The following is an 18,728-nucleotide window of genomic DNA, read 5'->3' as shown; positions in this document are numbered from 1 at the left end:
TCAGAATGGACCATCCTGGATATATTCTATGATGGTTTATCTGAGCTATCAAAGATGTCACTGGACACTTCTGCAGGTGGATCCATTCACCTAAAGAAAACGCCTGCAGAAGCTCAAGAACTCATTGACATGGTTGCTAATAACCAGTTCATGTACACTTCTGAAAGGAATCCTGTGAGTAATGGGACGCCTATGAAGAAGGGAGTTCTTGAGGTTGATACTCTGAATGCCATATTGGCTCAGAATAAAATATTGACTCAGCAAGTCAATATGATCTCTCAGAGTCTGCATGAAATGCAAGCTGCATCCAACAGTACTCAAGAGGCATCTTCTGAAGAAGAAGCTTATGATCCTGAGAACCCTGCAATAGCAGAGGTAAATTACTTAGGTGAACCTTATGGAAACACCTATAACTCAACATGGAGAAATCATCCAAATTTCTCATGGAAGGATCAAAAGCCCCAACAAGGCTTTAATAATGGTGGAAGAAACAGGTTTAGCAATAGCAAGCCTTTTCCATCATCAACTCAGCAACAGACAGAGAACTCTGAACAAAATGCTTCTAATTTAGCAAATCTAGTCTCTGATCTATCTAAGGCCACTGTAAGTTTCATGAATGAAACAAGGTCTTCCATTAGAAATCTGGAAGCACAAGTGGGCCAGCTGAGTAAAAGGATCACTGAAATCCCTCCTAGTACTCTCCCAAGCAATACAGAAGAGAACCCAAAAGGAGAGTGCAAGGTCATTGACATAAGCACCATGGCCGAACCTGTAAGGGAAGGAGAGGACGTGAATCCCAAGGAGGAAGACCTCCTGGGACATCCAGTGATCAATAAGGAGCTTCCCTCTGAGGAATCAAAGGACTCTGAGGCTCATCTAGAGACCATAGAGATTCCATTGAACCTCCTTATACCCTTCATGAGCTCTGATGAGTATTCCTCTTCTGAAGAGAATGAGGATGTTACTGAAGAGCAAACTGCCAAGTTTCTTGGTGCAATCATGAAGCTGAATGCCAAATTATTTGGTATTGATACTTGGGAAGTTGAACCTCCCTTGTTCATCAATGAACTAAGTGATCTGGATCAACTGACATTGCCTCAGAAGAGACAGGATCCTGGAAAGTTCATAATACCCTGTACCATTGACAAACCCCAATTTGACGGTTTGTTTTGTATTGATTTTTGGGGATTTTATCACCTTTTACCCATATTTATTCAAGAAATAGCATGGTTTTGTATATTCTCCTTTAATTGTGCTTGAATGTGAAAACATGCTTTTTAGGACTCAAAATAGCTAAATTTAATTCACCTTGATTCTATTAGATGCCTTGATATGTTTGTTAAGTGATTTAAGGTTTAGGAGGCAAAGATTGGACCAAGGGAATGAAGAAAGAAAGCATGAAAAGTTGGAGAACTCATGAAGAAATGGAAGAACCGGAAAGCTGTCAAGCCGACCTCTTCGCACTTAATCGGCCATAACTTGAGCTACAGAGGTCCAAATGATGCGGTTCCAGTTGGGTTGGAAAGCTAACATCCGGGGCTTCGAAACGATATAAGATTTGCTATAGTTGAACCGCTCATGATGACGCGTACGCGCATAGTACGCGCATGCGCCGTTGCTGCCACCTGGTTCACTTAAAGCAAAACGTGGCCAGCGAATTCTGAAGCCTTGTGGGCCCAATCCAACTCATTTCTGATGCTATTTAAGCCAAGGATTGAAGGGGGAATGAAGATACTTTCATACTTTAGTGTTAGTTACCAATTAGTTTAGTTTAGCTTTGTAGTTAGTTTCTAGAGAGAGAAGCTCTCTCTTCTCTCTAGGATTAGGATTAGATTAGTTCTTAGATCTAGATCTATTTCTTCTTATTCTCTCTTCTAATTTTCGTTCCTCTCCTCTATTGCACTTGTAGGATTCTTCTTCTAATGTAATTCCTTTGTTTGTAGTTTGTGAATTCTCTTTTGTAGATCTACATTTCTCCTTCAATGCAATTGGTAAGTTCTTTGTTGTTTCATGATTGATTTAGTTTTCTATTGTGGACCTCTTGCCTTTGTAGTTAGATCTCTCTTTAATTCTTGCAAATTTATTGCGTTCACTTGTATTGCACTCTATGTTTTTGATGAAATGTCTCTTATAGCTATTAGTTAGATTTTGTTCCTCTTGGCCTAGGTAGAGTAATTAGTGACACTTGAGTTATCTAATTCCTTTGTTGATTGATAATTGGAGAGATTGCTAATTGGTTTAGAGTGCACTAAAGCTAGTCTTTCCTTGGGAGTTGGCTAGGACTTGTGGCTCAAGTCAATTCATCCACTTGACTTGCCTTTCTTTAGTAAGGGTTAACTAAGTGGTAGCAATGAACAATTCTCATCACAATTGAGAAGGATAACTAGGATAGGATTTCTAGTTCTCATATCTTGCCAAGAGCTTTGTTAGTTGTTAGTTTATTTTCTTTGCCATTTATATTTCTTGTCCAAAAGCTTAAAAACCCCAAATATAATTCACAACCAATAACAAGACACTTCATTACAATTCCTAGGGAGAACGACCCGAGGTTCAATACTTCGGTTTATAAATTTTAGGGGTTTGTACTAGTGACAAACAACTTTTTGTATGAAAGGATTAGTGATTGGTTTAGAAACTATACTTGCAACGAGATTTTATTTGTGAAATTGTAAACCGTCAAAAATCCATTCGTCAAAATGGCGCCGTTGCCGGGGAGTTGCAATGGTGTTATGTTATTGGTTATTGTATATATGTGAATAGTGTGAATATCTTGCTTTTTTTCTTTATTTGCTAGTTTTTGTTAGTTTTATTTTGCTTTTCCACTATGAATTCTCACCTTGGCTATGAGTGTGATTACAACTATGTTGTAGGTAATGGGGGCTACAATGAAGATGTGTATCAAGAATGGGATAACCAAAGGTGGGAAGAGCCACATGCACATGATCAATCTTCATGGCAACAACCTCCACCAATACACTATGAAGAAGAGCCATTCTTTGATGCATATCAATCTAATGGCTATGGTGAACTCCCTTGTGACTTTCAAGAACCACCACCATATGCCTATGAGCCATACCCTCAACATAACCCTCAACCATACTCAAAAGCCACTTTTCACCAACCACCTTCATATGACCATGATCCTTACCTACCATACCAACCTCCTTTTGAACCATATGAGCCATACATGGAACCACAATTCCAAGATTACTACTCCCAAGAACCACCTCAATACACACCACCACCTTACCAAGAAGAACCACCTTCCTATAATGAACTCTTTCTCCAAGACAATGAACCCTCTTATCCACCCCAATTCTCAATGGATGAAACCCTTAGCCTTATACTTCAAGGGCAAGGAGAAATGCAAAGGGAGACACTAGAATTTATGGCTACCTTGACCAAGGTAGTAAGCATTTTAGCCTCCCAATGCTTGAGCACTCAAAGCACTCCCATGGTCACATGTGGAGAACCAATTAAAGAGCATAGCATGAAGGAAAGATTGGAAACTCCGGTGGAAAAGGAGGAATACTACTTTGTGTTAGAACAATTGGAGGAGCCTATGATTATTAAAGAAAAGGAAGAAGTGGTTGAAGACTTAGGAGATGCGGAACCTCCATGGGAAGCTAAAATCAAAGAAAATCCCTCCAAGAAGAGTAAATTTGATGTTGAGGAGGAATGTGCACAACCTCCGAGGCATATTCTATATGAAGACTTGGAGAGAATGAAGCAAGAATTGAGTCCCCTTGGTGATGAAGATCATGCACCCAATCTTTTTGGGGAAGAATCCTTTGAATTTGAAGAACCTTCTCCCAATGAATTTAAAAGTGATGTGGAGGTAGATTTCTCTCAACCTCCCATTTATGACTTGAGTGATGTTGAAGAGTTAGAGGAAGTTGATGAACAAAGGATTGAAAATGAAGAAGTTTATGAAGAGGTGGAGATTGACAAGGAAGCAAACAAGGGAGTAGAGCTTGCAAGCACATTGGAGATACCTCTCCCCAAGCCACCACCATCCATTCTCTCATTCAAGTGGGTAAATTCCTTATACTTAAGCTTTGTTATTCCCCTTGAATATGGTTTGCTTGAGACGGATGGCCAACTTAGAAAAATTAGTGGCTTTAAGAGTAAAAAGGAGATGGTTAGTGGTTGGAAGCATCCTTCTAGGTTCATTATGGTCACATGTCCAAAGCTTGATAGCAAAGGTTGGGGTATAACTAGAGTACATGGGTCTAGAAGGATGTTTAGTCACTTTGTTGAGAATTCACCTTGCTCACCACCCACATGGATTAATGATAATCAACTTGGAGATGGGTGTGAAGACAAAATATGGGATCCGGGAACACATGAGGATCAACATTGGGAGCCCATGGTTTGTGAAGAACTCCATCAAAGCTTGGAGATATTAATCTTGAATGATGGAGCTTATTGGAAGTCCAAGCATTGGTGGGAGTTCCAAGATGAATACAAGCACAAGCCACCTTGATGAGGAGCTCCCCATAAGTCCAACTTAAGGACAATAAACAAAAGTGCTAGGTGGGAGACAACCCACCATGGTAAAATCCTTTCATTTTCTCTTTTGTATATATTGGTAGAATTAGCTTAATTTCATGTTTTGTTTAGTTAGTTGAGTATGTTTGGTAGTTTAAGTATGTTAAATAAGGTTTTATGGTGTTTTGGTAGCTGTTTGGAGGTTTGGAATGCTTGGATTGGTGCAAAAACATAGAAAAAAATTTTGAAAAACAGAGCACCATCCACGCGTACGCGTACATGGCGCGTACGCGCACTTCCAGCATTTTCGACCATCCACGCGTGCGCGCCATGCGTGCATACGCGCGGATTGAGAAGTTCCAACCTCCATACATTTTCCAGAGAGTTGTGCCTGCGCCGCGCCAGCGTTGTGCCTCTGGCACAGACCCCACTTGCGCACACGCGCACATGACGTGTACGCGCCACTCTCGAAATAAGCCAACGACGCGCGCGCGCCATGCGTGCGTACGCGCGGATTTCTTTCTCCCGTCCACTTTTCTTTTCTTCTCCTCTTTCCAATTCTTTCCTTCTCCTTTCTTCTTCCCTTCTCCTACCCCTCATCCAACACCTCCAAACACCATTGACAACCATTTATTTTAGTTAACAAATTAGTTAGTTAGTTAGTTGATTAGTTAGTTTTAGTTTAGTTTTCATTTTATTTTCTCTCTTTTCATCATAAGTGTTGGAGTATTGACTTTGTTTACTATACATTGCTATATCCCTTATTGCCTAAATGCTATTTTAGCATGAATAATTTTAGATAATCTTTGTTGGATTCTATGATTGAGGTTATATTTTGTTACTTGGTTTTGAGTTCTTCATGCTTACCTTTTGAAAAATACCAAGTGATGAGAATTGTCTTCGAGCTTATAACTCTTTTGAATTGCATGTTGTAGCTAGCCATCATGTGATTTGAACCATATTCTTTGATTAGGCAATCTCTTGATGGATGATGTTGAGCATTTACCTTAATGCATTGTATTTCATGATTATATCCATCCATATGTTTGACTTGAATGCTTTCATGCTTCTCTAATGCTTGTCTTACCTTACAAGCTTACTTAAAGCATCTCAAGCATACTAGGATAAGTGACGTGCATGCTTCTTTTGTGACATAGCTTTTATGCTAATGTGTATTCTAAACCGCGCAATTTAGAATTCACACACCTAATATTTCTTAATGTCACACTAATTCACTCACTCAATTCTAGTGATTTACCTCATTCCAACAATGTATGCTTCCTTGCTTTTATATCTTCTCATCTTATGGTGTTGTATTTTTGTTTTTCATAATGAATGCACCACAAGCAACCATGGAAGCGGAAGAAAGAACACATAGCAATCCGGAGAGTCGCCGTACCCCCTTGCTCGTCTTTGAGTGCACCGAGGACGGTGCAAACTTTTAAGTGTGGGGAGGTCGTCCGACCGATCGGCGATTTTGGGTGACAAATTTCTAATCCCAACACTTTTGCATTTCATTTTAGGTTTTTTGGATTTTTGTTGCATTTTCTTATTTTTGCATATATATACACAATAAGCTTAGTCAAAATAATGAAATTTTCCAAGGATTTCTATCTATAGGGCACCAATTGATTTGAGTGGAAAACTTTTCATAGAACTTGCTTGAATTATATATTTTGTGGAACATGATTTATGAGCTAAGAACACAAGCTTGTGAGATTTGAGCCTAATGGTGTGGTTACATCTTATAACCACTTATTTTTCCTTCTTGTGTGCATTATTCTCTTTCTATGATTGTAATCTTTGATTTGTTTGATTCTTTATGTCCATTATTTTGTGTATTCATGCATTTATATGATTGAGGCCATCATTTTATTAGCTCACTTACCCAAATAGCCTTACCTTTTATCTTCCTTTGTTAGCCAAATTTGAGCCTACGCTTAACCCACTTATTCTTATTTTAGCACATTACAAGCCTTAAAGCGAAAAACAATAAATGTCCTTATTTGGATCTTTGATTAGCTTAGGCTAGAGTGTGTGTATCATTCAAGTGTGGGAACCTTGGGACATTGGGTGAATAAAATGGTAGTTTTGTATTATTATTGGAAATATTGGGAATTGGGTACATACTCATGTATTGATCAAACGTAAAACCTTATGCATTGAGGTTCTTGTATATAAAAAGAAAAAAATAAGAAAAAACAAAAGAAAAAGAAATAAAAGTGAAAAAGAAAAACAATATGGAAAAAGGTAAAAAAATAGAAAAAGAAAGAAAAAAAAGAATAAAAATAATAAAAAGGGGACAAAATGCCCCAAAATGAAGCTCAATAAGAATCAATGCATAAGTGTTGTGAAATGAAAAGAAAATGCATGAGTATGTGAAAAAGTGAGAAAATGGGTAGTTAGGTTAGAACTTAATTGTATAGGATGTCATAGGTTAGGTGGGAAGTTTAAGCTTATCAAAGATTCAAATTTCAAGCTCACTTGACCAAATATGCATCCTACCTTGACCCTAGCCCCATTACAACCAATGAAAAGACCTCATGATACTTGTATGCATGCATGAAATAAATGTTGATTGTTAGAAGAAAAACAAATCTTGGAAAGCATGAAATAGAGGAGAATTGAGTGAATCAACCCTAAACACTTGAGCGAATAGAGTGCAAACACATCCGGTGAGGGTTTGATGCTCAATCACATGTTTTCACCTATGATCATCATTCTTCATGCAAGTTTGTAAAAATATTTAATAACTCAATTCAATTGTGGATTAGACTTGCTAGTCCTTAGCCCTTGTGCATATATGTTTCTTGGGAATTGATTTATTTTGACCAAGCACTTGCATTCATTTAGATAGTTGCATATAGGTAGATTGCATTTAGTTAGTTTCCATTGAATAAATGCCATACCCTTACTTCATTCTTGGTTTAAGCATGAGGACATGCTTGGTTTAAGTGTGGGGAGGTTGACAAACCCCAATTTGACGGTTTGTTTTGTATTGATTTTTGGGGATTTTATCACCTTTTACCCATATTTATTCAAGAAATAGCATGGTTTTGTATATTCTCCTTTAATTGTGCTTGAATGTGAAAACATGCTTTTTAGGACTCAAAATAGCTAAATTTAATTCACCTTGATTCTATTAGATGCCTTGATATGTTTGTTAAGTGATTTAAGGTTTAGGAGGCAAAGATTGGACCAAGGGAATGAAGAAAGAAAGCATGAAAAGTTGGAGAACTCATGAAGAAATGGAAGAACCGGAAAGCTGTCAAGCCGACCTCTTCGCACTTAATCGGCCATAACTTGAGCTACAGAGGTCCAAATGATGCGGTTCCAGTTGGGTTGGAAAGCTAACATCTGGGGCTTCGAAATGATATAAGATTTGCTATAGTTGAACCGCTCATGATGACGCGTACGCGCATAGTACGCGCATGCGCCGTTGCTGCCACCTGGTTCACTTAAAGCAAAACGTGGCCAGCGAATTCTGAAGCCTTGTGGGCCCAATCCAACTCATTTCTGATGCTATTTAAGCCAAGGATTGAAGGGGGAATGAAGATACTTTCATACTTTAGTGTTAGTTACCAATTAGTTTAGTTTAGCTTTGTAGTTAGTTTCTAGAGAGAGAAGCTCTCTCTTCTCTCTAGGATTAGGATTAGATTAGTTCTTAGATCTAGATCTATTTCTTCTTATTCTCTCTTCTAATTTTCGTTCCTCTCCTCTATTGCACTTGTAGGATTCTTCTTCTAATGTAATTCCTTTGTTTGTAGTTTGTGAATTCTCTTTTGTAGATCTACATTTCTCCTTCAATGCAATTGGTAAGTTCTTTGTTGTTTCATGATTGATTTAGTTTTCTATTGTGGACCTCTTGCCTTTGTAGTTAGATCTCTCTTTAATTCTTGCAAATTTATGCATTCACTTGTATTGCACTCTATGTTTTTGATGAAATGTCTCTTATAGCTATTAGTTAGATTTTGTTCCTCTTGGCCTAGGTAGAGTAATTAGTGACACTTGAGTTATCTAATTCCTTTGTTGATTGATAATTGGAGAGATTGCTAATTGGTTTAGAGTGCACTAAAGCTAGTCTTTCCTTGGGAGTTGGCTAGGACTTGTGGCTCAAGTCAATTCATCCACTTGACTTGCCTTTCTTTAGTAAGGGTTAACTAAGTGGTAGCAATGAACAATTCTCATCACAATTGAGAAGGATAACTAGGATAGGATTTCTAGTTCTCATATCTTGCCAAGAGCTTTGTTAGTTGTTAGTTTATTTTCTTTGCCATTTATATTTCTTGTCCAAAAGCTTAAAAACCCCAAATATAATTCACAACCAATAACAAGACACTTCATTACAATTCCTAGGGAGAACGACCCGAGGTTCAATACTTCGGTTTATAAATTTTAGGGGTTTGTACTAGTGACAAACAACTTTTTGTATGAAAGGATTAGTTATTGGTTTAGAAACTATACTTGCAACGAGATTTTATTTGTGAAATTCTAAACCGTCAAAAATCCATTCGTCAACCATAGGCACCATGATCTTTAAGGCTCTGTGTGACCTTGGTTCAGGAATAAACCTCATTCTCCTCTCTGTAATAGAGAAACTGGGAATCTATGGGGTGCAAACTGCTAAAATCTCATTAGAGATGGCAGACAATTCAAGAAAACAGGCATATGGACAAGTAGAGGACGTGTTAGTAAAGGTTGAAGGCCTTTACATCCCTGCTGATTTCATAGTCCTGGATACTGAAAAGGAAGAGGATGAATCCATCATCCTAGGAAGACCTTTCCTGGCCACAGCAAGAGCTGTGATTGATGTTGACAGAGGTGAACTAGTCCTTCAATGGAATGAGGACTCCCTTGTGTTTAAAACTCAAGGATCTCCCTCTGCAACCATGGAGAGGAAGCATGAAAAGCTTCTCTCAAAGCAGAGTCAACCCAAGCCCCCACAGTCAAACTCTAAGTTTGGTGTTGGGAGGCCACAACCAAACTCTAAGTTTGGTGTTGAACTCCCATATCCAAACTCTAAGTTTGGTGTTGGAGAGTCTCAACAAAGCTCTGCACATCTGTGAGGCTCCATGAGGGCCCACTGTCAAGCTATTGACATTAAAGAAGCACTTGTTGGGAGGCAACCCAATTTCTATTTATCTAACTATATTTTTCTTAATTATATGTCTTTATAGGTTCATGATCATGTGGAGTCACAAAATAAATATAAAAATTGAAAACGGAATAAAAAACAGCAGAAGAAAAATCACACCCTGGAGGAGCATCTGTCTGGCGTTCAGCGCCAGAACAGAGCATGGTTCTGGCGCTGAACGCCCAAAATGGGCAGCTTCTGGGCACTGAACGCCAGAATAGGCATGGTTCTGGCGTTCAACGCCAGAAATGGCACACAAATGGGCGTTGAACGCCCAAAATGGCCACCAACCTGGCGCTGAACGCCCAGAGTTGGGTACAAAGGCATTTTTACATGCCTAATAGGTGCAGGAATGTAAATCCTTGAACACCTCAGGATCTGTGGACCCCACAGGATCCCCACCTACCTCTACTCACTCCTTCTCACCACTCTCTTTCACACAACCCCATAAACACTCTTCCCAAAAAAACCCTTCACCAATCACCTCAAACTCTCTTCCCCATCACCTCTTCACCACTCACATCCATCCACTCTTCCCCATAAACCTACCTCATAAACTCCACCTACCTTCAAAATTCAAAACCAATTTCCCACCCAAACCCACCCATATGGCCGAACCAATACCCCACCTCCCTACCCTATATAAAGCCATCCATTCTTCCTCAAATTCACACAACACACCCCTCTACACTCCCCTTGGCCGAAACCACATCTCCCTCTCCCTCTCCATATTTCTTCTTCTTCTTCTTCTATTCTTTTGTTTATTGCTCGAGGGCGAGCAATATTCTAAGTTTGGTGTGGTAAAAGCATAGCTTTTTTTGTTTTTCCATTACCATTGATGGCACCCAAGACCGGAGAATCCTCTAGAAGAGGGAAAGGGAAGATAAAAGCTTCCACATCCGAGTCATGGGAGATGGAAAGGTTCATCTCCAAAACCCATCAAGACCACTTCTATGATGTTGTGGCCAAGAAGAAGGTGATCCCTGAGGTCCCTTTCAAACTCAAAAGAAATGAGTATCCGGAGATCCGACATGAAATTCAAAGAAGAGGTTGGGAAGTTCTAACAAATCCCATCCAACAAGTCGGCATCCTAATGGTTCAAGAGTTCTATGCTAATGCATGGATCACCAAGAACCATGATCAAAGTAGGAACCCGAATCCGAAGAACTATGTTACAATGGTTCGGGGAAAATACTTAGATTTTAGTCCGGAAAATGTGAGGTTGGCGTTCAACTTGCCAAACATGGAAGAGAACGCACGCCCCTACACAAGGAGAGTCAACTTTGATCAAAGATTGGACCTCAAGCCTATAGCTAGAGGATGGTTGGAGTTCATTCAATGCTCAATCATTCCCACTAGCAACCGGTCTGAAGTTACTATAGACCGGGCCATCATGATCCATAGCATCATGATTGGAGAAGAGGTGGAAGTTCATGAGATTATACCTCAAGAACTCTACAAGGTGGCTGACAAGTCCTCCACTATGGCAAGGTTAGCCTTCCCTCACCTCATTTGCCATCTATGTTACTCAGCTGGAGCTTTCATAGAAGGAGACATTCCTATTAAGGAAGAGAAGCCCATCACTAAGAAAAAGATGGAGCAAGCAAGAGAGCCCATTCATGGAGCTCAAGAGGCGCAGGAAGCTCATCACCATGAGATCCCGGAGATGCCTCAAATGCACTTTCCTACACAAAACTATTGGGAGCAAATCAACACCTCCCTAGGAGAATTGAATTCCAATATGGGACAACTAAGGGTGGAACATCAAGAGCACTCCATCATGCTTCATGAAATAAGAGAAGATCTAAAAGCAATGAGGGAGGAGCAACAAAGACAAGGAAGAGACATAGAAGAGCTCAAGGACATCATTGGTTCCTCAGGAAGGAAACGCCACCATCACTAAGGTGGATTCATTCCTTGTTCTTCTTTCTTCTGTTTTTCGTTTTCTATGTTATGTGCTTATCTATGTTTGTGTCTTCATTACATGATCATTAGTAGTTAGTAACTTTGCCTTAAAGTTATGAATGTCCTATGAATCCATCACCTCTCTTAAATAAAAAAAATGTTTTAATTCAAAAGAACAAGAAGTACATGAGTTTCAAATTTATCCTTGAACTTAGCTTAATTATATTGATGTGGTGACAATGCTTCTTGTTTTCTGAATGTATGCTTGAACAGTGCATATGTCTTTTGAAGTTGTTGTTTAAGAATGTTAAATATGTTGGCTCTTGACAGAATGATGACTAGGAGACATGTTATTTGATAATCTGAAAAATCATAAAAATGATTCTTGAAGCAAGAAAAAGCAACAAAGAACAAAGCTTGCACAAAAAAAAAGGGGCGGAAAAAAAAATAATAAAATAGAAAGAAAAAGCAAGCAGAAAAAGCCAATAACCCTTAAAACCAAAAGGCAAGGGCAAATAAAAAGGACCCCAAGGATTTGAGCATCAGTGGATAGGAGGGCCTAACGGAATAAAATCCTGGTCTAAGCGGCTAAACCAAGCTGTCCCTAACCATGTGCTTGTGGCGTGTAGGTGTCAAGTGAAAACTTGAGACTGAGCGGTTAAAGTTAAGGTCCAAAGCAAAAACAAAGAGTGTGCTTAAGAACCCTGGACACCTCTAATTGGGGACTTTAGCAAAGCTGAGTCACAATCTGAAAAGGTTCACCCAATTATGTGTCTGTGGCATTTATGTATCCGGTGGTAATACTGGAAAACAAAGTGCTTAGGGCCATGGCCAAGACTCATAAAGAAGCTATGTTCAAGAATCATCATATTGAACTAGGAGAGTCAATAACACTATTCGAAATCTGAAGTTCCTATAGATGCCAATCATTCTGAACCTCAATGGATAAAGTGAGATGCCAAAACTATTCAAGAGGCAAAAAGCTATAAGTCCCGCTCATATGATTGAAGCTATGTTTCATTGATAGTTTGAAATTTATAGTATATTCTCTTCTTTTTATCCTATTTGATTTTCAGTTGCTTGGGGACAAGCAACAATTTAAGTTTGGTGTTGTGATGAGCGGATAATTTATACGCTTTTTGGCATTGTTTTTAGTATGTTTTTAGTAGGATCTAGTTACTTTTAGGGATGTTTTCATTAGTTTTTATGTTAAATTCACATTTCTGGACTTTAATATGAGTTTGTGTGTTTTTCTGTGATTTCAGGTATTTTCTGGCTGAAATTGAGGGACTTGAGCAGAAATCAGATTCAGAGGTTGAAGAAGGACTGCTGATGCTGTTGGATTCTGACCTCCCTGCACTCAAAGTGGATTTTCTGGAGCTACAGAACTCGAAATGGCGTGCTTCTAATTGCGTTGGAAAGTAGACATCCAGGGCTTTCCAGCAATATATAATAGTTTATACTTTGGCCAAGAATAGACGACATAAACTGGCGTTCAACGCCAGCTCTCTGCCCAAATCTGGCGTCCAGCGCCAGATTAGGAGCCAAAACCAGAGTTGAACGCCCAAACTGGCACAAAAGCTGGCGTTCAACTCCAAGAAGGACCTCTACACGTGCAACACTCAGGCTCAGCCCAAACACACACCAAGTGGGTCCAGGAAGTGGATTTATGCATCAATTACTTACTCATGTAAACCCTAGTAGCTAGTTTATTATAAATAGGACCTTTTACTATTGTATTAGGTATCTTTGGTCTCAGTTTTAATCCATTGTTCATCTTAGGAGACTATTGATCACGCTTTAGGGGGCTGGCCATCTCGGCCATGCCTGGACCTTCACTTATGTATTTTTAACGGTAGAGTTTCTACACTCCATAGATTAAGGTGTGGAGCTCTGCTGTTCCTCAAAGATTAATGCAAAGTACTATTGTCTTCTATTCAATTCTTCTTATTTCTCTTCTAAGATATCCATTCACACCCAAGAACGTGATGAAGGTGATGATTATGTGTGACGCTCATCATCCTTCTCCCTTATGAACGCGTGCCTGACAAACACCTCCGTTCTACATGAAATAAGCTAGAATGAATATCTCTTAGATCTCCTAACCAGAATCTTCGTGGCGTAAGCTAGAATGATGGCGGCATTCAAGAGAATCCGGAAGGTCTAAACCTTGTCTGTGGTATTCCGAGTAGGATTCAATGATTGAATGACTGTGACGAGCTCTGAACTCGCGATTGCAGGGCGTTAGTGACAGACACAAAAGGATAGTAAATCCTATTCCAGCATGATCGAGAACCGACAGATGAATAGCCGTGCCGTGACAGGGTGCGTGAGCATATTATTCACTGAGAGGATAAGATGAAGCCATTGGCAAGGGTGATGCCTCCAGACGATTAGCCGTGCCGTGACAGGGTATTGGATCATTTTCCCGAGAGATGACCGAAAGTAGCCATTGACAGTGGTGATGTATCACATAAAGCCAGCCATGGAAAGGAGTAAGACTGATTGGATGAAGATAGCAGGAAAGCAGAGGTTCAGAGGAACGAAAAGCATCTCCATTCGCTTATCTGAAATTCCTACCAATGATTTACATAAGTATCTCTATCCCTATTCTATTATTTATTATTCGAAAACTCCATAATTATTTTATATCCGCCTGACTGAGATTTACAAGATGACCATAGCTTGCTTCATACCAACAATCTCCGTGGGATTCGACCCTTACTCACGTAAGGTATTACTTGGACGACCCAGTGCACTTGCTGGTTAGTTGTATTGAAGTTGTGAACCATGGTATGGGCACCATGTTCTTGGCGCCATTGCCAGAGACAAAAAAGAGCCATGAATTTTACATAATTAAAGTGTAATCACGATTACGCGTACCAAGTTGCTCACGTTGCCAGGGATTGTTCGAGTCTGGACATCACAATTTCGTGCACCAGTAGGTACCAAAAAAAAAAAAAAAAACAAAGGTTTATAGCCGCAAGGCTATGATGGTATGATCTATGATGTGTAAAGAGGAAAGACAGATCTCAAAATAATAATAATAAATTAATAATAAACAGAGACAAAATACTTTTTTGGAAAAATGCAAAGAAACAAAAGCAGCGTAAAGTTGCATGTGTGTATCATGTATGACCCCATCACCCACCACCCCTGCCTGCAGCAACCAGCAAAGCCTCTTTGATTCTCTCTTTTTGAGTTTTCAAGTTTTCAACTCACCCTCCCATTCTAAAAACCCATTTCCTCTTCACATAAACAAAACCCCTAATAATTCCCATGATTCCCAACCTCGACATAATCCTTATTAAATTAAACCCGTGAAAATAATTTCTTTTCTTTTCTTTTCTTTTCTTTTTTGATATCTATAATCTATCACATCAAAATAAAAAAGAAACCAAAAAATAAAAAAAGTGGTGATTCCCAGTTCCCAGTTGCCAGTTCCAGCAAAGGAACACAGTTGGGTTGGGTTGGGTTGTGTGTATTATAGTGGAAGCGGTTCGAGAGAGAGAGAGAGAGAAAGAGAGAAATGCCAAGTGTGGCTGTGAAGCTCTACAGCGTCTTCTTCAAGTTCCTCTTGAAGCACCGTTTACAGAACCGGATTCAGGCACCGCCCGAACACTACGACGCCTTTGGAGTTACCACCCGACCCGAAGAGTCCGTCGCCGCCGCCAACCCTTCTTTCACCGACGGCGTCGCTACCAAGGACATCCACATCGACCCGTTCACTTCCCTCTCTATCCGAATCTTCCTTCCCGAATCGGCACTGACTCCTCCCGACCCTCGTTCCAACCCTAACCACAACAACGCTGCTCGCAAACCTAGGTCCGATCATGGATCTGCATCCACGCGCGACTCGAACTCTCTTCCATCGCGCCGCAACAGCTATGAACCCTCCACTGTTATGCACAGGGAGGAATCGATGCGAAGGAACAGTGCCGGAAACGGCGTGGTTGAGGGTTTGAACTTGATGTCCAACGGCGTTTACCGGGGATACTCGCCGGCAGGGGACAATCGGCGGAAACTTCCGGTGATGCTGCAGTTCCACGGCGGCGGTTGGGTCAGCGGGAGTAATGATTCTGTTGCCAACGATATGTTCTGTCGGCGGATCGCGAAGCTCTGCGATGTGATCGTGGTGGCTGTTGGGTACAGGCTGGCGCCGGAGAATCGGTATCCGGCGGCGTTTGAGGACGGGATGAAAGTGATGACTTGGTTAGCCAAGCAGGCGAATTTAGCGGAATGCAGCAAGTCGATGGGGGTTGGGAAGGTTGGTAGTGGAGGAGGGATTGGTGGTGTCGGCGGCGGTGTTGGTGGGATTGAGTTCAAGAAACCAGATGCTCATAGGCATATAGTTGATTCATTTGGAGCTTCCATTGTTGAGCCGTGGTTGGCTGCTCATGGAGATCCATCAAGGTAACAATTCTTGTCACACTGTTATGGTTCTAAATTTCTCTTTATTCATGTCATGATCCTGTTCTGTTAGGTTAGTTTATTTTGATTAAGCATTTTGAAATTTAGATTGGAATTAGTGAACTTGAAATATAGATGTGGCTGTCCTTGTGTTTACTAAACTGTGATTGCTTCTCCTCCCCCCCCCCCCCCCCCCCCAAAAAAAAAAAAAAAATCCTGAATGCATTTTGTTGGCTCTGCCGAATTTAGTGAGTAGACTGTGTAGCGTAAGGCAGTCCTCTCTATGTCAAGGGATCCCTACCTCATGTATGAGAGTTTACAAGTGACAGTGGATTATGAACTTTGATAATTGCTTGGTTTTTGGTGGGTGCAAGTATAAGATGAAATTCAAATTTTATGTTGATACAAATGGATTAACTGAATTTTGTTTGCTGTTTATTAGTCTAGTAAACAGCTAGGTATCTCACATGAGAGGAACCACTGCACAGTTGTTTTCATGTGTTTGATAGTTCACATTATGTTGATGATTATTAAGATTTCGAGCAAACATAATTGCTATTTTTCTTGTGTGTGCTGATTTACTAATTTACCTACCCATTGCTGTTTAAATCCGCTAACTGTGAGAAAGTTGCATGTTGGTTTTTGTGGTTCCAAGCATGGAGGATGCTTAAGAATCGGAATTGGGATTTACAGGTGTCGACGCGTTAAAAGCTAAAGATATTGGTTTCTTTGCATTTTTTTATATCAGTGTTATCTTTCCATTCCTGGCATGTCAATAAGTACATTGAAAGGGAGGTGATAAAGTGACAATAGCATGCCACATATTCTGCCGGTGGAGGGTAGTTGATGTCTGGAACAGGTCATGCTATGTTAATGGATATAGAGATGAGAGATTTTTCAATGACAATATAAACATTCTCACTCCTGTGGAATTTTTCATTGAGGTCTCTTGGATTTGGAAAAAGGCTTTGTTATGTTTCTTACATTTCTATACCTGGTCTGATGATTTGCTTGCCATATTTATTGTCAGTATCAGACTTAAGTTTTCCCACAATTTTTGAATCAAGCAATAGGATATCCTTCTTTTTATTTTTATCTTCAACTCCTTCTGCTTTTACTTTTTAATGTTCTATGTAAATTGCCCCCCTTCCCTTGCAGGAAACCTCATCATTTCTTTGTACTTTAAAGATAGTATACCTTTGGTACTATTGTTAAATTTGTAACTACCAACCTCTTAAAATTGTAAATTAATTTATTGACTTGTAGGCATCCACATATGCTTCATGTGACAACATAGCTATATGGAGTCTTATCATTCTCCTGTGTTTATTTTGGCTGTCTCTGGTGCTCACTGTGGTTTTAATATGATGTGTTTCTCCTTTCACTCTTACCACCGTATGTCAGCTTTCTTTTTCTATACTAAGCTGCTATCTTGGATGTCTTTTGTTAAAAACCCAATATATAAATCATGAAGGTTGGTTAGGTGAGTTTAGAGTATCTGTACTCCAATGCCATAATCCTTTCCCCTCAGAATAGAACTTTTCAAATAATAAAGTATCTTTTTTTATCAGAGCATGTGTGTGGCTGTTGCGGTCAAAGTGACTGGATGGTTTAATAAAATGATTATTAGGCCAAGATTTACATATTACCACTGTTGGTAATGGCAGTGGTGGACTGGCGGGTATGCTGTGATGCAATGCCTCTCCAAAAGGGCCCATGTTTGGTGTGCACTGAATAATAATATTGAAATCTTAATTAGTTACAAGGTCACATATTTGCAGATATGCTGTTACACTGTTTGTCAATTTGTTATCATCATGCTTCCTTGCTTCCAGTTGTAAGATAATCTTCATGGAGTTCCATACTTCGATATATCTGATGCTTACCCTTCTAACTTCTTTAATAGGTGTATTCTTCTTGGCGCAAGTTGTGGTGCAAATATTGCAGACTATGTAACTCGAAAAGCTGTGGAAGGAGGCAAACTTCTGGACCCAGTCAAGGTGGTAGCACAGGTCTTGCTGTATCCATTTTTCGTTGGAAGTGTGCCCACACATTCTGAAATAAAGTTAGCAAACTCCTACTTTTATGACAAACCTATGTGTATGCTTGCGTGGAAACTTTTCCTACCAGAGGAGGAATTTGGTTTGGACCATCCAGCCGCAAATCCCTTAATCTCGGGACGAGGTCCTCCTTTAAAGCTAATGCCTCCAACATTGACAGTGGTGGCAGAACATGACTGGATGAGAGATCGCGCCATTGCTTACTCAGAGGAGCTCCGGAAGGTGAATGTTGATGCACCTGTGCTTGAATACAAGGATGCAGTGCATGAATTTGCGACACTTGATGTACTTATTAAAAGCCCTCAGGCCCAGGTTTGTGCTGAGGACATTGCTATCTGGGTCAAGAAGTATATTTCACGTAGAGGTCATGAATTCTCTTACTGAGTAGGATATAAAAAATTAAGATGATCACGACGGGTGGGATCTTTTCCGGTAAGTTTCAAATCGGCTCAGATCACTGTATTGCTGCTGTTACCTTGGGGATCTGTGATATATTACTTGATTCATTTTGATGCTTGATAAGGTGTTAGATGTACATTGGTTCGGTGTTTTGCCACCATCTACTTTTTTTGTAAGATAGTGTTTGTCAAAGGTAGGATTAGTTGAGCTAGTGAGATACATTCTCTTCATGCATATGAAATTGGGTGTTCCTGTGCCATTTTTTCCTGTGTATTATGTACTATTTCTCATGAAAATATATAAATTTTTAATGAACATTCTCGTTGTCA

The 18,728-nt window shown here is 39.8% G+C and overlaps 1 protein-coding gene across 1 annotated transcript; it reads left to right on the top strand.

Moving 5' to 3' along the window:
• The first annotated feature begins 14,612 nt into the window (after positions 1-14,612).
• Positions 14,613-18,728, top strand: LOC107605052 (putative carboxylesterase 11). Its single transcript, XM_016306794.3, has 2 exons — positions 14,613-15,943; positions 17,847-18,728. The coding sequence occupies exons 1-2, from the start codon at positions 15,060-15,062 to the stop codon at positions 18,382-18,384; spliced, it is 1,422 nt and encodes a 473-aa protein (XP_016162280.1). The 5' UTR covers positions 14,613-15,059; the 3' UTR covers positions 18,385-18,728.

Source organism: Arachis ipaensis, chromosome B6, assembly GCF_059453495.1.
Source record: "Arachis ipaensis isolate K30076 ecotype BB chromosome B6, ASM5945349v1, whole genome shotgun sequence".
Lineage (NCBI taxonomy): Eukaryota > Viridiplantae > Streptophyta > Magnoliopsida > Fabales > Fabaceae > Arachis > Arachis ipaensis.
The sequence above is the reverse complement of the archived record's forward strand: the minus strand, read 5'-3'. Positions and strand labels throughout refer to the sequence as shown.